The sequence below is a fragment of the Hyposmocoma kahamanoa genome, unplaced genomic scaffold, assembly GCF_003589595.1.
Source record: "Hyposmocoma kahamanoa isolate Upper Pololo Valley unplaced genomic scaffold, ASM358959v1 93, whole genome shotgun sequence".
NCBI lineage: Eukaryota > Metazoa > Arthropoda > Insecta > Lepidoptera > Cosmopterigidae > Hyposmocoma > Hyposmocoma kahamanoa.
The window spans coordinates 20727711-20755710 of NW_020654810.1; the positions used below are offsets into that span (position 1 = coordinate 20727711).

General features: G+C 36.2%; 1 protein-coding gene and 1 pseudogene across 1 annotated transcript; one reads left to right on the forward strand and one right to left on the reverse strand.

Moving 5' to 3' along the window:
* The first annotated feature begins 119 nt into the window (after positions 1 to 119).
* On the forward strand, positions 120 to 27433 carry LOC113237344 (CD63 antigen-like). Its single transcript, XM_026473761.1, has 6 exons — positions 120 to 195; positions 409 to 510; positions 3127 to 3318; positions 19262 to 19432; positions 21259 to 21477; positions 26301 to 27433. Exons 2-6 carry the CDS (start codon positions 445 to 447, stop codon positions 26364 to 26366), a joined length of 714 nt encoding a protein of 237 aa, XP_026329546.1. The 5' UTR covers positions 120 to 195; positions 409 to 444; the 3' UTR covers positions 26367 to 27433.
* LOC113237343 lies at positions 19644 to 20780 on the reverse strand (annotated as a pseudogene).
* Positions 27434 to 28000: the final 567 nt, after the last annotated feature.

Here is a 28000-nt window from a genome sequence, read left to right on the forward strand (position 1 = left end):
TTAAAAAAAATACAAGAATAAAAATAACATCTACAATTTTGCATAAATCGCTTTTTATAGCAACACTGAACCGTCATCGATTGGGTAGATTTTAATAATATCACGTTGGCAGCACAGACAGTTACTTCGGTTGACGCCTCGACGAACGTATTGTTTGTTTTCGGCTTATATTATCTGCGCAAAACAAATTTGGCGGTAAGTTCTTCGTCGAAATATTTTATAACTTTAGTTTTTGTACGTTTTGGAATCGATAAGTAGTATTTTCTAGATAAAATAAAATGCTAGTGTGTAATCTCGTTGTCTACCTGCGACATTTTGCAGTGGCGCAGCAAAATCGATGTTTACCTTGCCAAGCACACTGCCTTAGGCGTAAAGAAGGGGAACTCACGTTCAATATTTTTGTTCCAGAATTTTGTGTGTTTCTAAGGAAATAAATCACCAAAAATGGCAATCGGGGGCGGAATGTCTTGTGTGAAGTATCTACTTTTTTGCTTCAACCTTCTTTTTGCGGTGAGTCAATTAATTTGTACTTTTGGGTACTTTCTAGAACGCAAATTCCTTTTAGGCTGGTTTATATAGAAACCTAATCCAGTTACCAATCGAAAAACCCGCATTTGTTCTTTGTTCTTTTTTTAAATATTTTTTTGATGAATGTTTATAATAATATTAACCTTTTTTATGTTCATATAAATATACCAATTAAATAGGTACCTAGCTTCAAGGTGCTTAGTTTCAAGTGCTATAAAGTAGTATAATTTATTATGTATGTACTCAAAACCGATTCAGTGCATAGATTGCACAACTACTAGTAATGTGAAACAAAAGGAAAAAAGGATAACATTATTTTATATTTGAAAAATATGACAGTATAGTACTTTTATAAAACAGAAAAATTCTTAGGTTGGTAGGTAACTGCATATTTATAAGTTTTTATTGATTCTGATGATGATGATTGTATGACTGTCCTATTTAAAAAGAGAACAATTTTTTTCGATACGGAGTACCAATGTCATTTTAACTGCTTGGAAAAGAGCCACTTAAACCTCTTGATAAAGCTTATATCATTTCCTTTTTTAAGTACACTTGCCTGTTATCCTAATGGTCAGCCCAATGAGTCACAAGGCACAGTTTTATTGTCTTTCTTGACTCAACATTGTTATTTACTAAAAGTAACATTGAATGTGATTTAATCAGTTATCAACTGTTCTGACTTTAGACATAAAATTGGATGACTTACTTAGACATAATGAATTTCTTGTTTATTGATATTATTATTATTGATAAGCATAAGAAACAGATTATGAATAAGTTAAATGGCATATATTTTCTATAATGATTATTTATTTTTTGTTCCACTTAATCCTCCTTCATTTCATTAATGTTATTTTGCTTTCTTTTGACGTCAAAATGTTTATAAAACAAATGACAATAAATTAAACACAAATTGATTTCTTTTATTGCTATTTAAAGCACACATTTCGTCACGTCATCTGTCATCCACATCACTCATAATCATAATAACAGGAAGTTGGGGATTTCCCATCTGAAAAATTTCCGCAGTTTAGCCACTGCTCGATGTATGTAAACTTTAAACATTTCATTGTCCACACGAGGTTTTAATTTGTCGTCAATAATTTGCTATTATTGTCCCTGTTTTGTTGCCCATTTTAGAGCACGGCCGCAAACAAATAAATAAAAATAGCAAATAATTTAAAAACAAACAACACAACATTAATATCATTCAATGCAATATTTTACTTTTGTAATGACGGGTGTTTCAAAATGGCCACCGTAAAAATTTATCGATATCCCGCGAAAAAATGTCAGAAAATTAAACTATTGAAGAAAAATTATACTTAAGATATGGCTGTATGGCTAATTAGACGCCTTAGCCTGTCCTGAAGGACTTATCCATTCTCTAAGTGAAGGACGAACAATTTTATTACTATTTCACATGGCAGAAATGTCAAATTACTGCAAACTGTAAAACGCATGTATTCTTGGTTGGTTTTAAATAAATACCTATAGTCGCGGTCGGTTGCACTAGAACCGACGTGTAATTTTACGGCCTTGACTTTTTATACAAACTTGTCAACCTCGTGACTGGCAACTGTCACTTTGTTACATTTGTAACCTACAACATAAATCTGCGTAATGCCCCGGAATTAATTACTCAATGCAATATTTTACTTTTATAATGACGGGTGTTACTCTGGTACTCATAGTGCAGGGAATTCCCAAGTCAGATACCGGATAATTGGTGTAATCGTCTCACACATTATTGTAGTATAAATTACATTTATAATATAAGCGCGAGTTCTTTAAAAGAGAGAAAAGAAATGCATTGGCTCAATTTACATTGAGCGAATTTTTGTAATTATACTATGTAATGAACTTTCTGTCAACCTGGTGATATACAAACTAGATGTATGCCAAAAAACCGTCTCATATTCAGTTTGTACACTATAGAAATAAAATTGTTTATGCTATGTACAGTCAACAGCACATCAAGCTACACATTGACGTATCTTGTTCCGTTGCACTGGAGGTGATTTTCGAACAAAAATGTATAGTCTGATGCACTGTTGTCCGTAGAATTTCGTTACAAAATTTCGCTTCCATTCCGTTCCGCCACAATGTATATTAACTATGATATATAAATCTGTCTCCTCAGTAAACGTAACCACAGACACATCTAGATATATGTCTGTGGTCGTAACATTTTTCAGGGCAACGTATTTTTTGTTTAACACTTATCACGTCCCAAGTTGTATAAATTCATGCATAAAAATGTAGACAATGTTCGCGTCCTACGACGTTAGTGATGAGGCAGAGAATCTGATATGCGTAGGAAGATTTGATTCGAAATTCGAATTCGAAACTGAACGAAGTTTAGAGAGTCACCACTCTAAACGTCTTGCAAAAATTATTCAATGAATAAGAACGAAAACCGAGCTGAAGCGAAACAAACGCTTTTTTGCGATCACCTCTGAAGCTTAGTTAAATCTTGAATTATAAGAGTTGGAGATTTTTCAAATTCAATAAAAAAAAAATTCAAAAAAGTGGAATTTCAGTCCGGTGTAAAACGTTTCGTCGAAAAATAGTTACGACTATTTTTGTTTTCAGATCACGGGTCTGATCATCCTGATCGTGGGTGCGAAAGCGGAGTATAGCGCGCATCCCTACATCGACCTGACCGATGAGGCGTTCTACACATCGGCACCAATGGTGCTGATTATCATCGGTATCATTGTATTCATCGTTGCGTTCTTCGGCTGCTGCGGTGCTGTGAAGGAGAACCATTGCATGATTGTTACTGTAAGTACTTATATTTTACGAAAACCAGTAGGTGGCAATTACACAGGAATGCATTTCGTTGCCTTAGCGTGAAAACCTGGAACACGCATTTTTACATAGTTCGTTTTTATTGATTTTTCTTGAAGAAAAGCTTATAAACTTCTAACTCAAATATATTATTAAAATAATATAGTATCTGATAGACGTATATTTAACTAATTAAAATGCTAACTAGAAACATTATTGCGTTTACATTTTACACCACATTTTTATATTCGTCCTGAAAAATTACATAGAAATCACATACGACGTATTCACTCTAAGACGACGATTAGGAAGTCGCACTATGAAATCCCTATTTGGTTTTTTTGAGATCCATATAGCGAATCCGGGTAACTCCGTACCATCTTATTCTAATGATTATTTTTACGGTAAACGTCGTTGCTATCCAAGAACGGGTTAAATACTACATAAACTAAACATATTGTGGAAGACTGATGCCTAAACTAGGCTCAATGCCTGTATTTCCGGACATCAGGTCTGCTCCCCGTGAGAAAAATATTGAATCTAATTAAGTCTAGGTAAACGTAATTATAACGTACCATGAGAAGAATAACAGGGCCTATATGAAATGGTGGATCAATGCAAGTGAACCGAGAGAGGTATGTCAGGGTCATGTTAAGGGGCAATCAATAATCTCTGCCTCCCTCAATGGGAATCGAAGTGCTAGAGTATATGAAAAAAACCTAATTATTATACTCTATAAAAGCGGTGGGAAATAAATAAATATAGCTTTTATTGAAAAAAATCACAGTAGTAGTGTACCCTTAGAGGTGGAATATTTTCTTCATATTTAAATGGAAAAAAAGAATCATCAAAATCGGTTCACAAATGTCAAAATTATAACAAAACTCAGAAATAGTATTTAAAGATATAGTCTTTTTGTCAATTCTAATCACAATTTACTATAATCACCATTGACTTACAATTATACAATAAGAATCAATTTATATGAATAAAAAGCACTACAAGGCCAATCGAAGGAACCCTTGGTCGCGCACCAAGCGGTAGGAACTTATCGCGTAACATACATACAAAACTAAATACAATTTTTTTTGTATGAATTTTTTACATTTTGAAGTCGGTTAAAAATATTACTCCTAGGCAAGTTAGAGAATTAATTTCTTGGGCAAATCGATAAGAATCGTGTTATGTTGCCCCTTTCCCACTAATTAGGTAATCAATAAGGAGTGTATAATCTCGGTGACGTAGATTGTACACGTGGGTCCAACGGTGCTTCTTTCCGGAAACACACCGTATTTATCCTTATTTTGGTGGTAGAAATATTTGTATGACCTACATTTATTTTTCTCGTGAGTGTGGGTGTAATTTGTGATTGTTTACGTTTATGTTTGTCCACCCGCGATACAGGGTTTCCCTAGTGCGGGGCTACGAGTGTGTGCGTTATTTATTTATTATTTTGTTATGATCAGACGGAGTACAGCATTTTTGAAGCAAATAGGCTATAAACTATACATACAACTCATATAAAAGGAGGAAGCGCAGGAGCTACATCAGAAGTGTAGCGGAGCAAAAAATCAATAGCGTCTGCCTGCCCAAGTGGGAGACTGATGTGATGGTTATATATATACATAAATTTACGTCACGCGTTTCAGCGTGTCAGGGTTCATATGAACGCGTGCTTTACAAAAATTCCCGCGCCCGGAACGCTACCGCGGGCGCCTCTGCGTGGCATTATCCATATTTGAAATTAATTTACTGAACAAATAACAAAACTAGTACAGTTATTTCACAAATAATCTCACTAATTATAACTGAACAAGTATCAAATAAACGAAACAGAATTTCTGCTCGCTCTATCGATATCTACTGTATATTTTAATTTAATTACAGCGTAGTGTCGTGTCAGTTCATTGCTATCTCCACAAGTTGATACACAATGGCATTATAATGCGAACGAGCGAATGCTCTATAAGTAGATATAATGTACATTACAACATTGCAATCAATAAGTAAACAACTATAATCACCAATGGTCGGAAAAAGGAGTTCCAGATGTATAGATACATGCATAGATGTAGCTAGCTAACTACAAGGAGCGACGTAGAGTTGTAAAAACCACCAAATATAATTAATTACTGTTTCGAATTCCGGATTTCCGGATGAAAGAAACTCCTTTCTTTATTCTATGTATGAAGATAAATAGCCGTACATGGTTAAGCCGTTAAAAATTAACATCTGTTATATTGTGTTTCTGAATTTAAAGAAAATATTTTTTGGGCGCGATCACAACGATTCTCATGCAAACTAAAATGTCCTAAAATTCCAGTTGTAAATAAAATTTTAAATTAATTTTTCTCTTAAGTTCTACTTGCAAATGCCGTTCCGTCAATGTGACCATCAATAAGCGGTATCAAAAGCTAGAGAGGGGCGGAGAATGACAATTCTCGTAATTTTTTTATTCTGTTTTGGTAAACGGTCAGTCATCTACTGCATTTTTTACACAGCACCATAAGAATTACTTTAAAATCCCACTTTGACTTCCTAGGTCAGTAGTTTTGTCCTGCGATGCAATAAACCATTTCGGTAAATCTGGTATTCAAAACGGTTTTGAATTCCGGATGTCCGGTAAATTAATATGTGGAACACCTTTTTTCCGACAACGACGATGCAGTACCAGTATCTTAATGTAGAGCAATACCAAAAATAAATACTAGGAACCGTATCCAATTGACTATTCGCACGATTAGTCATGCTCTTATCGTATTTACTTTTACTGTGAACCGAATTCTTACGAACGGACAATTATAGTACACTTTGAAATATGAAGCCCAGCCTAGTGTACCAATGTTCAAAATTTATAAAATGCCTAATTGTACATAATTAAATAGTGCTGTCTTTTTAGTAAACTTTTACATTCCTATGCCACTTCAACAAGATGGTCTAAACCGGTCTAGCCCCGCACTAGGGAAACTCTGTACCATCGATACTATGGACATACCTAGACAACCACAAATTACACCCAAACTCACGAGAGAATTAAATATAGGCCACACAAATATTTATCCCAGCCCGGGAATCGAACCCGGCACCTCTGCGTGACAGGCCGTCATGGTTACGTACGTTCAGCCACGGAAGCAGTTACTTAATATAATCCCAGCCTAATGTAAGCTGTACCAATATAGGTAGGTACATTTCAGTATCTAATTGTACACTTTAAATAGTGTATCTATGCTATGATGCTACCTACGCGGGTCTAAACTGTGACGTCACCCCTATAACAAACCGCAGCGGCACTACAAATCTTTTCATATCTCTTTGTATTTATAATCTTTTATCTTCCTATACAAATTGTAAATTCAACTCTTAATGTGCTCATTTATGACATATTTTTGTTATTCTCTCATTAGTTATGCTCCTAGTGGTTGGAGACCACTTTTGTACATTGTGTTACGAGTATAATAAATACTAAGTACCTATATTTCGTATGGTATTACTAACTCATCGTTAGCACCAAATCCGCATTTCCTGCAGCTCACAACACCGGCCCATTTTCCCTTCGGTCATCATACAAAACAAATCTTCCATGTATTGTTTTGTAGGAAAAAACTTGATGGATAAACCTCCTTATAACTTTCTGGTAAACTGTTATGTGACCTCCTCATGAGATCCAGACCTAGCAGTGAACTTTACATATACATATATATTTTTTATAATATCAAATGACGGGACGAACAAGTCGTGCGGCCTGATGGTAAGCTACACGCCTGTACCTAACAGTTGCAGTGCCACTCAGAGCTTTAAATCGCAAAGACCTGAAGGGCACTGCCGCTGCGCCCGTCACCCTGAGACATAAGTAAACAAGTCTCATGTGCCTGTAATTTCACCAGCACCCTTACCCTTCTAAACCGGAACACAGTAATGTTGACATTACTGCTTGGCGGCAGAAATAGGTAAGGTGGCAGTTCTACCCTGGACGAACTCTTTCACAAGGAGCTCTACTGCTACTAAATATAATACTCTGGTTAAAAGATCACCTGTCCGTAATAAATTGGGGCGAATGATATAAAACAGCGTCTCTAAAACAAACAAGCGTGATAGAATACAAAAGTTATTTTAAACTAAAAAATGCTCCTACAGTCCAAATTCCACACTCAATTTAATCCCTTGTTTTCAAGGTTCGGTTCGGTTTTCGGTTTCACTGTACAATTTTTCCTTTCTTACTTTGTCATGGTTTTTATGCTTTCGATTTTTAATTGGTATATATCCGAATGGTATGAACCTTTTACTTTTAAAAAGGGCATATCTCAAGTGTTCTTTATCAAGTATAACATTATTGAAAAGATCATAACAAGAGCTTCTTGTATCATACAGCAATGGGACAATGGCATAATTTCAAGAATTTCAAACACTAACATGTCATGCATGGTAAAATACATATTGCTGTTATACAATAAAATGTAGCTGTTATTAAGACCTGAATCTGAAACCTTATTAAGAAATTATATATAACACGATTAAGTACAAGTTATTTTTGCACTTTCTCCTTTTACTACCGCCACTAATAAATTACTACAAAAATGTGTACAATTAATAACTCTCTTGAAACTATAGGAAATACTTTAGAATTATTTAAATAGCAATTTTGATAAAGTATGAGGACTGTCTTACTACGTATGTACACAATTGCATACCACCTTTTGAAAATAGACTAAAATCATTGATTCACGAAGATCTCTTTTTTTATAATATCAAGTGCAATTGCAGTGCCACTCAGAGCGTTAAATCGCACAGCACAGACCGGATAGTGCCTCCACTGTCACTGCGCCTGTCACCCTAAGACATAAGCTGACAAATCCCACGTGCCTGTAATTTCACCAGCACCCTTACCCTTCAAAACCGGAACTGCTTGGCCGCAGAAATAGTTAAGGTGGCCCCGTTTACCCTGGACGAACTCTTTCACAAGGAACTCTACTGCTACTAGATCTTCCTCATCAGCGTGATGATTCTTCATCTTTTATTACTTCTATGTGAGGAATAAAAGCCTATTAATCTGACGGCTTGAAAAACATTCTTGTTTCAAAAATTGTTTCGCGTTTGGAGCTCTCAAATTACACAAAAAGTGCGTATAGAAAAAGTTACTTGGAATAACTATTCAAGTGCTCGACTTTTAAAAGCCACCCCTTCGATTGTGTGATTTTAAAAGGGGACGTCTTTAAAGAGGGGACGAATAGAGAAATAAATATACCTTTGACTGGCATAGACGGCAGTAACGCACCTGTTTTACCCCACATGTTTAAAAATGAACGAATTTAACCAAACAACGGTGGTCGCTTCGATAATACTCACTACGGTGAAGTTTTACGAATAACAGTAACTTGAGAATATTTTTTACTCAGGGTTAATTATAACTTTACTCATCTGTCTAATCTTATATTTAGTAATATTTCCCAATGTTCATTAATCTGAAATTTTGCTAACATATACTTAAAATGATACGTAATCTAATAACAAGGTGACAAAAAAAACGTGAGTCGATATTGGTAGAAGTGCGAATGGTATGAAATTTGATTTCTCCGAATACCATACTTTAAATACTTGTTTTATTGTTTTTATAACTACGCATAACAGTTGTAGTGCCATCTCATCAATATCTCAAGATCTGCACCCGTCAACCATAGACAAAGTTGACAAAGCCCATATGCTTGTAGTTTCACGAGCACGCTTACTTGAATGAATAATAAATGATAATATAAACTCATTGCAATAAAAAAAAACTGCTCTTACTTCAGTAGGGCTAGCACGGCAGTGAGAGCGACATAAAGCGCGAAATGTGTATATATTGTGTTAATATCGCTCTCGCGCAAGTCGCGCCCTGTCGTGCTAGCCATACTGCTACGTTTTGTAATATAATGTAAGATCAGCTCGGATTATCAATGTTTAAAATCTCTCCTAACCTTCAATCAAAATATTTCATCGAAGCTCCTAACAGTCGTGTCTTCGACAATATTGACGATTAAAAATTATTTCAAACTTTTAAAATATAATGGTATACAATTAAGGGCTTAAACTAATTTTTATATTAAATACTCAAAATCTAAAAGCAAGACTATTCTTTCCAATTTAAACTCTTAATACAGACTTGAATATTACGTACGATTTACGAGGAAACATTAAAAGGAAATATTATAAAACCTAGTAACATCTAAATAAGTAAAATGTATGCTCTTATACAGCGTTCAAAATCGAATACTCTACACTAATGTCATTTTTAACCCTGCTTTTGGAATTGTAAGTTTGTAGCGTTTGTGTATGTACCTGTGGCGTCGTAGCTCCCAAACGGATGATGGACTGATCTGAAATTATTGTCTTTTTGTTCGCTCAGCTGTTTAAATATCATCATCTCATTTCCCAATTAGTGTTCACAATTATTTATAAGTCAATGATCACAGTCATAAAAATGGATATTCAATCTATTTGTTCAATGGATTTGAAATTTGGTTTGCCATGGAAATAAATGGCATTACAATAATATGGTAACCTAAATAATATCTTTTTTTAACGTACACACATAGCACTAGGGTAACGCTACATCGCGGGTGTCATGGACACACATATAGACAACCACAAATCATACCCAAACTCACGAGAGAAATAAATATAAGCCATACAATATTTATCCCAGCTCAGAAATCGAACCCGGGACCTCTGCGTTTAACATGACTAGCTAAAGATGGAAAGTGCCAAACCTCAAATATGTTTAGTCCGGAGAGGGACGATATTAAAGAAATAAAACGCCTACATAATAATAGGAATACCAGAAGATAACAAAGATAAAGTCGGCCAACGTAACGGAGTCAATTGACTAATGAACTCGGGACCTCTGATCTGCCACGCGACGGACATCTCGCTAAATGGCCGCTTCCTTTCCTTTCTATTCCAAGTAATAAAGAGCTTTGACGATGAGATCAGGGATTTATAGAGCAAATGTCATAATAGAGTTAAATATCGTCATTTACATTAATAAATTAAGTCGATTTTGACATTAATACTTCCGGTTGTATTGACTACGATTAGCTTATAGTTACTTTGACACTTTTGGAAATAATGAAGATGGTGAATCTTCACTAATAGAAATTAAATTTCGCCAACTCGGATTGATTTAACAGGCCAGATGATACACCAAAGCATAAACGTATTCTTGCTAGGTTAACCAGTTAATAACAGAGATTGGAATGGGCAGATTATATTCAATATATTATAACGGTTTGGCCACTGAGGTGCGTCGTTTGCCATGTGGTATTTGAGTGATGAGGTTACGGATTCAATTCCGAGTAGGACCAATTTAGGAAATAAACGTTTCAAAATTGGTTATGGTCTGGACGTTCTGAATAGAGCCCCAGAGTGAATCTCTGGCACTCGTAATACAGGGAATTCCCCAGTTTGAGACCAGGCAATTGGTGTGGTTATCGAACATAACGCTGCCCTGAGGGTCGAGCAGTTGGAGCACCACCACAATGTGAATTTTAATTCATTTGAGGTGAGAGTACCAAACCAACTCAACATCTGTCAACCTTCTTGAAGGAGGACTTTAGGCCGAACGGTGTCATGTACTGACGTTTCCGAGGACGATTACCGGACACCCACGTTGCGTCACACGTCGCGGCCCATACGTGTAAATAAACAAATAGTGTTATTATATTATTACGTATGTTAGTTTATAAGGTATATACTTAGAGGTCGTTGTAACCTGATCATAATTTTTTTTTCTGAACGTTAAGTAATTCACATACAGTGTCCTCCATATATACCTCCATCTGAAATCACAGAATCATTGTATTGTAAGTATATTACTTTACACCATGAAAGACTTAAAAGAAAGATCAATGGAGTGTGACTCTGCGGAGGTTTAACACAGAAGTAGAGACTCTAGATTCCCTGCGTCTGAGTTTTCGTGTACATACAATCCGAATTTGTTTAAAGTGCTATTGAATAGGCATCTTCCAAGTGAGTTCGTTTAATCGTAGACATCGTCTTTGCTCCAGGGCTAGATAACGTTTTAGAGTAAGTCAATTTAAAAAGGGAAAAAGAAGTACATTCTGTCCATAACATAACATTCTTTCCATAACGTAATATACGAATTACAATAGACTCATAATTTGTATATAAGATCATTGCTCATAGATATATAAAAAAATTTCATGTCTACGTACAATGCAGTTTACAAACAGTAATAGACGCCGTCCGTCTCCGCCGCGCTTGCAAACACATTGTCAACCTTTTTTCATATCTATGGACAGACAGCAAAATGATTCCACGGCCAAAGGCACGTGACGCCTCAAAACATATCCCTGAATGTTTGCCTAATAATGCACTGGCCTATAGAAATCGGTAACAACAACTTCACACATTACCAAACAAAACAATGCGTTGGCGTAACTCTTGAGCATTGGTCGTTAATTGCTCAACTAGTCGTTATAACACGAAAATTGCTGTTTTGCGTCATACTTTACAACGAACACTTTAGCGCTTTATCTAGAACACTTGCCTATCCGGAAAAGTAGGACTGACGATTAGGAAACCAGGACTAGATTTTATTAAAAATATTGTTACGTAGATGTTTATTTCCCATTAACGTAATCGCCTTATCCTGATACGATTAAATTGAATAGGGTTTATTTAATATATCATTGAGTAGGACAAAATAAATACGTATAAATATCGGCGGTGGGCGCCAGTATAAGGGAGGTACCGCGCTTATCGACACCGAATGACATTCATCAGAAAAAAAATAAAGTCCATGTTACCAAGAGCGGAAGCGAAACTCACAAACGTCCGAGTCAGGGTAGCCGAGTCCTTTTTGTCGTGTTTGGTGCGTGTATATTAAATATTAACATATTTCTCACATTACCTGTATTATGGGAATACAACGCTTAACATAACAGTTGAATGCTTTGGACCTTATTTAAACAACTTAACGTTAGTTAAACAACTGAGTTGTGGAGTTGTCGAATATCAAAATATGCACACACACCGATGTCTGCTCTCCGGCCAAAGCGACTTTGCGATATGAGATGAAAATTATTCTATATAATCTACTCAAAATAACTTTACCCACCTACGTTTTTGTCAAAAAATATGCACGTATTATACAGACGTTATTTTTGTAAAAAAAATCTTATAAATGTTTGCAAAGAATCAAAATGCAGGAGTCCAAAAAATGTATCCCTCGTTTCCTCGAGAATGTATCACCTTCGTCTCTACAAAGACCAAACATTGCCCGAACAACATGTTCACAATCACATGCAACCGTAAACGCTGCACGACATACTCTACTCGATTTCGGTCACATAGCGCGGGAATTCTAGTGTTGTTGGTCTTCATGGAGCCTATTTCATATAGTATGATCAATCATTCAGGTACCCGTAGTTCCATGTAAGCGATTTTGTAAGGAACGCGCGGTCACGGTGAATCCTCGACCTGCAGTAAGTCGAATGTACCGATCTTTGTGAGGTAATGGCCCGAGTGCTGCCTCCACCTTGTCTCCTGGCTATCTACGTTTCCAATCATTTCGTATCACATGTCCAAACACACCGAGGGCTATCGATCTCTGTGGATTTTCCTGTTTAATCAAAACTACTACTCTGGAAGCAGTTTTCGGGTTCATATGGCGTTAAATTCCAAGCATTGTTATTGTAAACAAAGCGTTAACACCGAAAAAAATTATAAACAACTATACAATATCGACATGTATTTGCAGTGGTATGTAGAACAAAACTGATTATTAAAGTGCGTAAATAAGCTGGTTTCTTCCATTTGTTATTTTTTATGAAAAATTACAGTGTTGGAAAAAAATCAATGGGACATGAAGGGGAATTAATTAAATACTTAAGATAGCTAATTTAACTTAAAGGCAACATTCTTTTATTTTTATTATTATTAATTATTTAATCACAGATTTTTTGAAAAGCTACGTGAGCCGGGAATCGAATTAAAAATGCAAAAAATAATCACTCACTATTTTATTGTATTAATCGGTAGGATCAATGATAAGGATGAAATCTCACCAATAAACATTGGGTCTTACAATTAAAGACGTCCATCAAATCTAATATTTCTATTAAGTATAACAGGAAGGACAAGTACGAATTTTTTATTTTAGTACACCTTCATGTCCCTATGATTTTTTTCACCCTGTATGTGTATATATATATATTTAATAGAAATAGAAACTTAAGAAAAGAAATTTATTATTACCTCAAACTTAACATTCCAAACGTATAACATTATACGTAATGTTTTACGTTTGTACGTAAAAAATACATTTATACGTAATGGAATTGAAGTCTATTATATCCACTTCAATTTAAAAATGGGCAGGCAAAAAAATCGATATCAATCTCGAAAAAAATTGAGTGTATTGTTCTGAATATTTATATTTCGTATTGAAATAGTATAAATAATGTAAACCTCATTGGTACAAACCAGTTTTCAGTCGAGTTCTAAGCCAGGAAGTCTCTTTGACTTAACAAGTACCCACTTTTTTTATAGTAGGTACAATCATAATGATCATCTTAAAAACGGTTAGTAAAAAGACGGAGTGATATCGTGTAATGGTCTGGTATATGCAATACGCAACTCGACGTCGTAGCACCTACTTTGCGACTGGCGGAAAAAAGACAAAAAAGCTTTGTTTCAGTGTTTTGAAACAATGGATTTTTATCTTTTTAAAAACACACTGCGTCTGGACTCGATACGAGGTGATTCACCCTCCCACTTCACTGTGACACTGTGGTGACACTGATAAGTGAGAAAGTTTTTGTTTGAGTCGCGAACCGAACAACAGTTACATATGTATACCTATTTAATATTATTTGTATTGGTTATAAAGTCGTCCACATAAATTTAAGTGAATGTTTGATTTATTTGATAATACGAATTTTTGAACACACCCTCGAAGGATATGAAAAACACTATAATTATACAAAATATACATTATTTTACTCGACTGCGGGAGAGTTATGTTTTTCGAGTGTATGTCCATTTCTTTTTCACGCTGTTCAGCCTGAACGGCTTGATTGATTTTGACATATGAGGTGTCGTTAGATTCGTCTTGATTGTGGGAATGTCATAGGCTATAAAAAATAATCAAAACAGTGAGGGCGAATATTTTTTTATGTTCCAGCTTAATATTTTTGCTATTTTTTCGAGCTAAATAATTTTTAGCCTTGTTCGTGAAAATATTTTATTTCGGAGCTAGCTTCCTCGGTCATATCATTATTTTAGTGGAAAGTTTGTAGGTACTGAAGGAAGAGGCCCGTCATCAATTTAGAATACTAAGGGCACTTACCCTTAGTTCCTCTATATCTTACTTAATTCGGCACTGACAATTCTACAAAAAGGTGGCACTGGCAGCCTAACAAATTCGATATAAGTGTAAAACCGGTCGGGAGTTTTTGTCGTCGAAACATAAACCGGTCAACCGTGACGACATTGTCAAAGTTAAGGCTAAATTCATTCTACCAGGGGCACTAAGTCTAACTAATTTTAAATCATCTCAGTTTTTTTATATAATATTAAGTGACGGGATGAACAAGTCGTGCGCCTGATGGTAAGCTACACGCCTGTCCATAACAGTTGCAGTGCCACTCAGAGCTTTAAATCGCAAATATCTGAGGGGCAAGTTGACAAGTCCCACGTGCCTGTAATTTCACCAGCACCCTTACCCTTCAAAACCGGAACACAGTAATACTACATACAGCTTGACGGGAGAAATAGGTAAGGTGGCAGTACCTCCCTGGACGAACTCTTTCACAAGGAGCTCACTGCTACTAAGTGCTGCTCTTTTATGTGTCGATAGTGTCAGCGGCAGAATTTTGTGCGTTTGATATTCTGCTCAAAGTTAAGAGTAATGACTAATGAATGAGTGGCTAGCCATCGAGCTACTATTGAACTGGGTTACCTATCAGTAATCCGAAATGACATTTTCCGGAAATAACGGTTGCTCGAATGTTTCATAACCTCGAAAGTACCTAATTTTAAGAGGAAAATGTTTTTTCTTTTAAACCTAACTTAATCTAACCTAACCGAACCTAATCGTGTCTTTGCGATAAACATCCAACATATCCTGAAAGAACAACGGTTTCGTTATAATTCGATTTTCGGTGTAATGAAAATTTGAACAAACGTTATTTCGGAAAAAAGATATCGAATTTGTGATAGGTTCCATTCAACTGCCATTTAAATTTTTTGGTATTGTGCTCTTGAATGGCAAGTCGATGGCACGTCGTCGATGGCGTAAACTGCCAATTGTTTGACATAAAAAATACACATAATTTGAAGACTTAAATTGCTGATAAAAATTAAGATAAGCGTAGTAATTTCCATGCTTGTGCATGCATGTTGTAATAAGGCGACATCGATCGTTAGTGATTGAATGAATGAATGAATGCCATTACACTGACGCTCTATTGAGACTCAACTGCCACTGCAACTAGATTTAAGCAGCTTAGCAGAATAACAAATATTAGGTATCATAATTGCAATATAATCAGTAGAGTCTAGTAGCAGTAGAGCTCCTTGTAAAAGAGCTCGTCCATGGTGGTAAGTACTGCCACCTTACCTGTTTCTACCGCCAAGCACTGAAAGGGTTGTAACCCTAACGAACCGTGACCAAGATCACGGCTAATAAATAAGATACTTCGGTCCTCCCAAAATTTATTGAAGTTGAAGTATAAGGCTGTAAAGAAAAAGATATATAAAAACAGGTACAACAGTATAAAACACTATATTATAATAACAAACTGTCCAGACACTTACCCCAAAAGGGCCGAGTTTACAGAATTACTATGTTTAAGTAGTATTAAAATCGGTACATGATTTTATTATAACTAACTTATTAACTGGCAAAGGGTATCAAAATTCGCGATTAAAAATTAGAGTACATATATATATTGGGTACATATAGTATTGTTATTTTTAATTTTACTGTGATAAAATAGTACCGTTCGCTACGGCGATTTAGCAGGGAGTGACGATGGAACGAAACATAATCAGAATGGTGAGACAAAGGAATTAAAGAACGATTCAAAATTTAAGAACGAGTGGCCAGGAACCGAAGAAAAGGCGATAAAAAGGTGGGATGACAATGTAAGGAGGTCACATCGTCACAGCACTAATGGTCACATTACTGTGTTCCGGTTGTAAGGGGTAATGGTGCTGTGAAATTACAGGCACATGAGAATTGTCAACTTATGTCTATGACGGGCGCAGTGGCGGTGCTCCCAGATCTTTATGATTTTAAACTCTGAGTAACACTGCAACTGTTATGGGCAGACATGTGGCTTACTACCAGGCGCACGACTTGTTCCTCCCGCCGCTTGGTATTATAAAAAAAGTGTGTGTGTTCAGTGATTTCAAGAAAATGAGCTGTCTTAGGACCCAGTATTATATGATTGCTGCTCGCCTTATATTTAACTCGAGTAGAGCTGGAGAAATGAACTTGTTTGAGAAATCAAGATGAATGAAACTAACGCCTTAATCCAATTTTCTTCACAGCATGATATATGTTCACTTAACCACTTAGACGTTGACGTGACGGGACTCTGTTTAGCTTCTAAATTAGAAGGTTTCGTTAAAAGAGTACATAATGGTATATAAAGTAGGTGCTGTGGATGGCAGCTTTAGTACCGAGTAACGAGCATCATTTATAATGAATTTTGAGCATTAGTAGTAGTAGAACTCCTTGTGAAAGAGTTTGTCCAGGTAAATACTGCCACCTTACCTATTTCTGTCACCAAGCAGTAATGTGAGCATTTCTGCATTCCGGTTTTGAAGGTTAAGGATGCAACTGCAATTCCAGGCACATGGGACTGGCTACTTAAGTCTCAAGGTGACGGACGCAGTGGCAGGGCTCCTCAGAATTTTGCGATTCAAAGGTCTGAGGGGCACTGCAACTGATATATATCACACCACCACCCACGACTTCTTCGTTTCGTCATGATATCATAAAAAAATCTTTTACCAAACAAAAGGGTTAACTAAACATCACGTTTATTATGGAACGAGGTTATCTGAAACAGACCCAAACTGCTTACCTACTGTAAAAACTAAATCATTTATTCGAGAGAGTTGTGAAATATAAACTGGAGTTTATACAGAATGGAAACTGTGATAGCTTAGATGAAATAACGCCTGCCTCTAAAATCGGACATCCTAGGTATGATCCCCGCCAAGAGGCACCACCGAGTCACTTTCGGATTCATGTCCTGTTTAGTATACTCATTATCACTTGCTTTAGTGGCGATACCTGCATGTCGGACAAGGTCACGAAACTCATTGATGACGTATAAAGCATATTACCTATAGTAAGACAAGTTTAGTATGATAATTCCATACAAACATAGCAGCGTGACTTGTAGCTGTGCGCGTAATGTAACGTCGCGTGCCCAGTACGATCTTCGAACACATTCGCATAATCTCGCGCGCGATGCATTCGCGTTGATCAGCGCTGGTGGCCTCACTCGCCTTTCATTACTTCCGACTCGAGTGGCGCCACTCTGCTAAAGGAAAAAGCAATCCCTGTGTGCCTGTCTCTAAAGTTGCAAAACCACAGAGGCTGACGGACCGGTACGATGAGGACGGCTATACAAAGGTGGAGAAGATGAATAGGACGCCCACCAGCCGTTAACTTGAGTGGCACAGCACCGGCAGGACGGAATTTTCTGCTGCGTCCGACCATAACCGACGACGCTGCTGTACCTGTCGCGACTGCATTACTCCATGAAGTTTGAGGAGCCTTATTGTCCTAGTGCATAGGTTCTCAAACTTTTTCCCTCACCGACCACTTTTAAGGCAAGAGAAAAAAATTCAACGCCCACCACCACAAAAAATAATTGATTGATTGAATAATTAATGTGTTAACTTAACACATAAAATCACAAGGAAAAAAATATATTTATGTACTGTAGTTTATATAGATTTTTCAGGTTTTTTTTTCTCCAAATGCGGTGGCATTAACGCCCCTCAGTCGCTTCCGAGGCCCCTACCGCCAAAAAAGGACTTTTCAGCGCCCACTGAGGGGCGGTATGGACCACTTTGGGAAATTATGTCCTAGTGGATAGTGTGATAGTGGAGTACATCAGATTAAAAGCCAAATACACCCTGAGGGTCCAGCGGTTGTTGTCCAGCATTATATATTCCCGCCACAACGTGAATTTTAATTCGTTTATGGTGAGAGTGCCTACCGAACGTCAGTCTACTTTCATAAAGGAGGACTTTTGGTCGAAAGGAATCGTATATCGGCGATTCCGCGGCCGGTTAGCAGACACCTATTGCGCCAAATGTTGCCGATAAGTGCAATTCGAAAAGAAAACTATATTATACGGGTCATGTGGCCGTATTTAAATAGATTTAAAAAAAAATGCGAATTTCTTTGGTTGTGCTACGTTTGTACGGAGTTATCAGTCTTGTATGTAATGTATGTATAAAGTCTGGAAGTGGTGGACTTTGGCCTAAAGCCATGCATGTGACGAATATACTTCAAATATTAATTAACAATGGGTGCAATATAAATAACATCACTATAAGAACTCGAAACATCATTATATTTAATTTTTCGTAACAGATGACGATGAATGGTGGTGTAACAAAACCAAAACTGGTTTTCTTACGCCGTTGATAGCATAAATTTTAAGATTTTTTATCGGTTTCTAATAAATGTTGAATGAAAATGAAGTGTTGTAAAATGTGCTTTGATTTAGATATAACGTTCTGTAAGTTACTACTACTTTAACAGGATTTATATGTACGTGTTACAGATAACATGCATTTATTATAACAGTCTGTACTCAACTGTTATTTACAGATTATGCCACAACTGTGTAAATGTAGATAAACATACTTTAACGGTGACGTATAACATTGTAATTTGTTCTATCTTCAGTTCTCGGTGCTACTGCTGATAATCTTCGTGGCTGAACTGGCTGTTGGCATCGCGGGATATGTGAAGCGCGGCGATCTCGAGGCCTCCATCGAGCGCCACCTCAACGAAAGCATGCCCAAGTACGGCACTGACACGGATATCACCAGGACCTTCGACATTCTTCAGACCGACGTAAGTGCCGCCTTCCTTTCTTGTGGGCCTGCTCCGATGATATCCAAAAACATTGATATGTACACCTACTTCATACTTACAAAATAATGTAAGCAATAGACCTCTCAACGATTGGTTGGCAGGTAATATAAAAATTTTAATAATCTTGTATAATCCTGGTAACATGATCCAAGTTCGATCTATCGCATCGATCTATTAAAAGATTATTGGTTAGGTATGCGTACAGTAATTACATTAAATGCCCTCTTATATATAACTACTATACTATATAACTATTGCAATATAAACAAAACCCTAAAAATCATAGCATTGAATTTATTTGAGTTTGTCAGTCGGTTTCATTCAAAAGCACAAAATTCGCTGAACTGCACCATCAATCGCGATAAAAAGCAAGGTCACACGCAAGTTTAAATATAAAATCGTGTTTAATTTCACAATAAAATATTGCCAAGATTTGTGGGTAAAACATAACATCATCAATTGCATTATACTTATTTTAAGACTGTTTTAAATTAATAATAATTGTTCCACTTTTATAATTTACATAGCCCAAGACAATACACAAATGGTATACATAAGCGCTAATGTTTACTTAATACAAGGTGTCTATGTTAGTAGTTCGCGGCCTCTTGATCTTGTCAATATTTTTGGTAACGATGTCATGAAGAACGCAGTACCGATTTCTCACTTCGCACATTGTCAGCCACAGCGACAAATACTCTTTCTCGTCCAACTCGCGCACCGCTCTTCTGTAATCGTCAAGGTGCGGATACTTTACCACTTTCGAGACTATCTTCGCTCTCGTTACGAAATACTCCGAGATGTGTTCTAGAAACTCCTCTGCTTTCGACTCCGCCTGCTGAATCTCCTTAAGAGTTCTACCCTGTATGGAAACACCGAAGTTATTGCCGTCTTCAATCTTAGGTATCAAATAAGAGATCCATAGTTTTAATAAGTTCGTGTCTTCGATCAATTCCCGTAGGTGTGGTTTCACGAGATGTATGAGATCACTGAGTGACCTATTGCAAGGCGCTGGCCCGTTTGGCAGCGTGTACACTTTTGCCCATTCCATGTTAGCGGACCTCATTATTGGGTCGATTCTCCGGCGTTTCGCCGTTTCAAGCCCCAGGGGAGGGGGCACTGGTACGTTCACGTCTTGATGCACATCAGTCAATTTCTTGTTATGGAAATTCAGTTTCACCAGTAAATTATTCAACTTAACAATTTTGTTCGGAAATTCGTTTTTAATAAGAAGCTCTGCCTTCACCTTTAGCGAATCCATATAATCCTGTACTGCGGCGTCTGACATTTCGTGTTAGTAAGTAATACGACATCCATAAAACAATTTGCAGAAAAATATTCCTAAATAAGTTTTATAAAGTTTTAAACTGCGATAAAACAAAATACAAGCTCTGACACGTCTGAGTCTGACGTAGCAAGTCAGAATGATGACATGTCTTTTGTAGTCGTTGATTTTTGAGTAAAAAAGACGGACAATATGACGTTATGCATTCTGATATGTGTTAGCCTATAAAACGGTTTCTACTTAATGAAAACGTGTGAAGTCCCCAACCCGCATTGGGCCAACCCAATGGCTTAAACCCTCTCCTTAGAGAAGACCCGTACCTACTCAGCAGTGGAATATATGTGGGAACATATAAGGGGTTGATGAAAATCAACAGTAGAGCCTTTTTAGATCTCAACTTATTCTTAGAAAATAAGGCCGACCGATAATGACCCATATCCAACATGATTTTATTTGAAGTTCCGATCCTCGATCACGTATCACGTAAAATGCGTTTGAAATTACAATCTCACTTCCACAGCTGAAATGCTGCGGTATCAACGGCCCCGAGGACTGGGAAAAGATGGGCATGAAAGTAGCGTCGTCATGCTGCGCAGAAATAATGGCTGACACGCCAGTTACGTGCTCCTCCACCTCTCCGAATGTTCACCACGTGGGCTGCGTACCGCGCCTTGTCGCATTCCTCAAGAGCATTGCATTCTGGCTTGGAGGTGTTGGACTGGGCATCGCTATTGTGCAGGTCAGTTTTTTTTAATAAGAATATTTGACTATGGCAAACATCCTATATACTTTAAAAAAGGACTATAGTATAAGATTATAACTTTCCGTAGCAGATATCCGTTTCGAAATTTAAATTTGTTAAATATTAATACAATTTGTGCAAGGAAAATTGCGCCACGTGTGTAAACATTTGTTGTACTTTCACATACTTACGACAAATCATGTCATCTTCACCTACGTTGTTCGCGGACGTTTGACTTTAGTAGACCGATTATAGGACGCAAGTACGAACGACTATGTCGGTGACATACTTTCTAACCGATTCATGCCACGCATCCTTGAAAATTGCTCTCCTACTTTTGTCCTAATTAAACACATAAGGGTTCTATCAGGGTCGGCAAATGTCAGCCGTTTCCTGTAAGAACTATTTTATTGGGAAATTTCTTTTTTTTTATAATATCAAGTGACGGGACGAACAAGTCGTGCGCCTGATGGTAAGCTACACGCCTGTCCATAACAATTGCAGTGCCATTCAGAGCTTTAAATCGCATTCTTGTTACTCGTAGAAGATTCACATTGTTTTACTTTATCTTACAAAATATCGGTTACATATTGTCCGACGTCTGCCAGCATCCTAATAAGCGAATAAGAGTTTAATTTAGAAAGAAATATCAAGAATGAAAAAGATATTCGTGAAATTACACTCTAGTGATACCATACAAGCTACTACTAGTAGATTGTACAACAAGTGCATAATAACCCAAGCCGCAGGCGAGAGTGGATAATTAAGTCGAGGGTAAAATGGGTTATATATATATATATAGTATATTCACTTCGATTGCGAGGAAATTAAACAGCAATATTACAAATAAGAATCTAAAATTACAACAATTAGACATATTTAATGTGATGTTTTTTTTATTTTATGCACTAGAGCATAAAATCCTATTTTATGTAGCCTACACCCAGCATAAATACGAACTTTAAGGGTCGTATTCCAGAACGCTACTCAATACTCAAGTCAGGACTTGAGTATTGCAGTGAGCACTGAAAATCATACTCAAGTCCTTGCCGTTAGGGTCGTATTTCCAGTGCTTGAAATCATACTCAAATCTGCTCAAATCCTGACTTGAGCATTGAGTAAAGTTTTGGAATACGACCCTAAGAGCATGAGAAATGAAAAGGTTGTTTTTTTTAGCCAAATGGTTCGAAGTGGGACATTTTGCTAAAAAAAGAGGTCATCTTCTTAGATTATCCTTTATTTTTTTCTATCCTCTAAGATCAAGTCCATACACTAAATCTATGATGAAGTCACACTGAAATAGCAGCGGCCGGAGGAGCCATTTTTGCTGCAAAGTATTTACTGAGCATTTTGAATCTTATCTTTTAAAGAAAAAAATTCAAATTGATTTGAAAATGTATATAGTGCGGCACCATGAGCAACCGCACGAGACTTGTTGCGAATAGTTTAAAGAGGCACCGTGCTAGCTCCTCCGGCGGCTGCGCGCCTCTATTCGGTGTTCTTATATCTGGTATTAGTGTGGAATATCGAAAAACTAACTTCAGATCCATGTTCAGCATGTTCATGCGAATTGACTAATGCGATAAAAAAATATGAGTCAAATTTCGTAGATTAAGGACCAGGATAATGGTGTTCGTCAGGATGGCTGGACCAAACTGCTCATTATTTACTACCTATTTTCTACTGTTTAGTACCTTTATTGGCGTATTTTCTAATTTTGCGCTAACGGAAATATTAAAGAAAAAAATTGCCAGCCATTCTGACGTCAGGTTGGCTGGACCACTTTACGTTTTTTTATGGTTCTAACAGCATATAATTTACTTTTTTTATATAACTATTTACTACGTAATTTCTACCTAAACATACTTTTTTTCACTATTTTAGGAAGCTTCTGTAAAAAGTTATTTAAAAAATAATAATAAAACGCCTTTCCAAAAGTATCGTCTAAAAAAGACAGTTTATTTTCTCCGTGTAATTACTAATAATAGTTTTGCAGGCGCTTAGACTATGCCAACAATGGTTTGTGGATTATCTTTGCAAGCTATATTTTATAACAATTATTATATTCATTACTAGTTGAATTCCATATTACAAATGTAAATTCCATTTGTAGGGGTTAAGAAATGCGAACGAATTATAATCAGTTATTTAATAATCGTTTAGATGTCGTTTGATAGTAATATTCGAAACTACCCAAAATATTCACAATGGTGAAAATAGTTGTGTAAAGTCCGCTTTCATAACGTCATTAATAATTAAAAATAGTAATAAACAAGTAATATAAACGCATTAACGATGAAAAGAGGTAGACCATCAGCATTACCGTTAGAAAAACAAAAAAATGTGATTTTTAGGTTTGAAAAATATTTTTTAGATATAAATGACCTTCCTTCACCCTGTGATCCAGTGTTCAGAAATCTTAGTGAACTGTTACAATATAAGACGTCAGAAAAAGAAAGGTATATATCAGTAAATTATTAAAAATTACGCCTTCTTTTTCGATCGACCGATCGATTTAGGGTCGTATTCCAGAACTCTACTCAATACTCAAGTCAGGACTTGAGTATTGCAGTGAGCACTGAAAATCATACTCAAGTCCTTGCCATTAGGGTCGTATTTCCAGTGCCTGAAATCATACTCAAGTCTGCTCAAGTCAGGATTTGAGTATGGTTTAAAGCACTCGAAATCTTACACAAGTCCCTGCCATTAGGGTCGTATTTCCAGTGCTTGAAATCATACTCAGATCCTGACTTGAGCATTGAGTAGAGTTCTGGAATACGACCCTAAATCTCAAGAGGAAGACAATGAAATGCTTAAAATGTGTCTTCCACAGACAAAACGTTTGAATTTTATATAGACATTTATCAATGGCAGAAAATACAGCCAGTCGTAAAGTGCATAAGATGAAATAGAGACAAATTATCAGATTTCAAGACAAATTCTCTTTTCCCAAAACATCAGTTTAATAAGAGAAGAAAATCCGAAGCCCGCGTAATTTGATTTTTAAAAATTATTATATTCGAAAGGAGGAACACATTATATTAACAGGAGCTTGTAAGCAGTGTCAAGCTGAAATTAAAGTAATTATCAACTGGCCCATTGATAAAATTGAACCTTTTTCTGACATTTTATATTTAACAGTTCACTAAGATTTCTGAACACTGGATCGCAGGGTAAAGGATACCTAAAAATACTTTTCAAACTTAGAAATCACGCTTTTTTGTTTTTCTAATGGTAATGCTGAAGATCTACCTCTTTTCATCATTAATGCGTTTATATTACTTGTTTATTACTATTTTTAATTATTAATGATTTTCACCATTGTGAATATTTTGAGTAGTTTCGAATATTTAGTATCAAATGACAACTAAACGATTATTAAATAACTGATTATAATTCGTTCGCATACCTTAATACCTACAAATGGAATTTACATTTTTTTGTGTATGGAGTACTGTTGCCACCTTTGGGATGGCTCTGCTACATATCAACTGGCCACTTTTGATTCAATTGACAAGCGTGCCAAGAGGCTTATAGGTGACTCGGAAATAGTAGAGGCGAAGCTGCAGAGCCTTGAACACCGCCGTAAAGTTGCCTGCTTATCGGTATTTTACATTATGTATGTGTGTATATGTATATATATATATATATATATATATATTTTACATGATGTATCACGGAGAGTGTACGATGGAATTACACGATTTATTTCCGCCTTCCCCTTTCCATCATCAGTTGCCACCACCACCCCTATGTTGTGGATATTCCAAAGATTCGCACGAAGCGTTACGCTTCCACATTTATATGGCGAACGGCTATGGAGTGGAATTTCCTGCCTGCAGACTTGTTCCCTGAACGTTATAACATGGACCTTTTCAAGTCGAGAGTGAATAGGCATTATCAAGGTGTGCATGTGCTCCATCGTCGACCTTATCGTCACTTTCCATCAGGTGAGATGGAGGTCAAATGCACACTTACATTTGAATTTAAGAAATCCAGAAACCATTATCGGCATAGTCTAAGCGCCTGCAAAATTATTATTAGCAATTACACGGAGAAGATAAACTATCTTTTTAGATGATAATTTTTGCAAAGGCGTTTTATTATTTTTTTCAAAGAACTTTTTATAGAAGCTTCCTAAAATAGTGGGAAAAAAAGGTATGTTTAGGTCATTGACTTACAAATAAATGGACGACGTGTCTAGTACAAAAACCACGAAAAAAAAATGTCCCAAGTCAGCCTATTTAAACGTAGTGACATGTCAAGGAATATGAAAAAGCTAAAACATTGAATTTAAATTGTAATGTCATCGCAGTACTGTCTAATTTTGCTTGCTTCGCTGTCAGTCGAACAAACGAAGACTAGAGCGTGAATGACACTCTGTATGCGATTTTAACGCCCTATAAGTTCGGACACTTTTTAGCGCGGACCCGACGTCCATATAATTGTAAGTCAATGGTTTAGGTAGAAATTAGGTAGTAAATAGTTACATAAAAAAGGAAATTAAATGCTGCCAGAACCATGAAAAACGTAAAGTTGTCCAGCCAACCTGATGTCAGCATATTTCTTTAATATTTCCGTTAGCGCAAAGATGGAAAATATTTCAATAAAGATACTAAATTGTAGAAAATACATTTATAGTTTGATTTATATATCTCGTTTGGTCCAGCCATCCTGACGGACACGGATAATGTTGTCTGATTTTAATATTCTTCCTAATTTTGGATCGCTATTGGTATCAGCGCAACGCGGTGCCTTGATCCAAAAAATTATTTAATAAATTGCCATTGAATTTTAAACATCTTATCGCTTTATTTCAGTTCTTGGGCGTCGTGTTTGCTTGCTGCCTCGCCCGCTCCATCCGCAGTCAGTACGAAACTGTTTAAGGTCTCTACATAGATTTCTATCTCACGGGTTTTACTCGATACATTTTTTGACTAAGATCATAAAATATTCTATAATATGGCGAATTACTTCTACGGAGAATGACCAACAACAAAGAATTCTGTCAGATAAAATCTAGTACATACGGTAAAGGGGTTACCGTCTTGTTACCGGAGTCGTCATGTCGAGTAAAACCGTTTTATGCAAAAAGGAACTTGAAAATAAGTTTCAGTAGCTATATACATTTCGTAAATTATTGTGATCGAATATATAATTATTATTATTATTATTATTATATAAGTCTGTGTCCATACATAATTTATTTTTAGAGAAATTAATTTTCGTTACATACTGCAAATATTTATTTTAAGTTTTTTATTAATATTAAGCGTCAAATGTTGCTTTTGATGTTGTTTTACAAAAACCTCGAATATAAAATATCTCCTCTTCGGTGTTAAAGGTTTTCATTACCCAAGTTCGTGCTATAACATCGGACTTGTATACAAATACATTTTGATATTTCCAGTAGTTAAATTTAGTTATTTACATAACTTTTAATTAATAAGATCACCTCTCAAGATGGACTATCATTATTTTGGCTTTGAAAGGCAAATGTCGATCATTCTGATACCTGTTCTTAGAGACAAGCAGAGGCTGTATGACTTTTTTTTTATATCCTCTAGCTTATGATCTTTTCTTCGTGTGGTTTTAGTGAAGTTATGATCTTACCAAAACATATTAAAGTGAGGTCAGAATGACATAAAGGTTGAACACCACTGGCTAGCACCATGCCCATAAAACTACGCGACCCAAGCGAGGATGGAAAAAAGTTTTGAACACAAAATTGTCATCAAATTGCTTTGTGGTTAACTCGCAGCGAAAATGTTACAAAATATCAATTTCTAGGAGTAATCAGCAATACAGTCCCGTGGGCGCGGTACTGACGACGAGTGTGAGGTGACCCTTAATATTAGGAGTGTACAGCACAGCCCATAATCTCTCTTCACGTGTGCTCAGTTTAGAAGACTGATTTTTCAATTAGAAATGGTGAATGCCAAATACAATCTCATCTATCTTACCTTTTTGTACTAAACTTTTACCTTACGATTCCAATTTTTCAATGTGTAATTGTATTTTCATATTTCCATGTTAATTAACGTAGGATGGCGCACTTTTGTAATTCGTTGTTTTTAATTAGGTGCAATTTTTAAATATTTTCTATTGCCTATAGTACGTTAATTATACCGGCAGGTATGTATACACGAAATGTCTAAAGATAAATGTTAGATTCGCATTTCATTAAAGAGTAGATCAGTGTAATGTTTTCAAATTAATTATAGGTATGTATAATTTAATAAAGTCTGTATAATCAGTGACCGTTTTTTAATTTTATATAGGTTTACAATGAAACTGCGTATGTCCTAGTTACACACAATTTTATTCGCCTATTTATTTATACCATGACGTAAATTGTAACAAAAGATGATTACAAGGGGTATGAATTTGTGAATAAGAAGTTTAGAGGAACATCTGTCGCGTTTGTATGCGCGCAACACACTGATTCACAGTACGTTATAAAATAATTTAAAAAATCACATATGTCAGTATGTCTGATCCAATAAACATTATCTCACAG

What these genes read in the sequence shown, in the direction of transcription:
- LOC113237344 (XM_026473761.1), top strand. Translation starts at nt 445, where the DNA reads ATGGCAATCGGGGGCGGAATGTCTTGTGTGAAGTATCTACTTTTTTGC. An exon ending in ACCATTGCATGATTGTTACT is followed by an intron (nt 3,319 to 19,261) that starts GTAAGTACTTAT and finishes TTCTATCTTCAG; the next exon opens with TTCTCGGTGCTACTGCTGAT. An exon ending in TGGGCATCGCTATTGTGCAG is followed by an intron (nt 21,478 to 26,300) that starts GTCAGTTTTTTT and finishes GCTTTATTTCAG; the next exon opens with TTCTTGGGCGTCGTGTTTGC.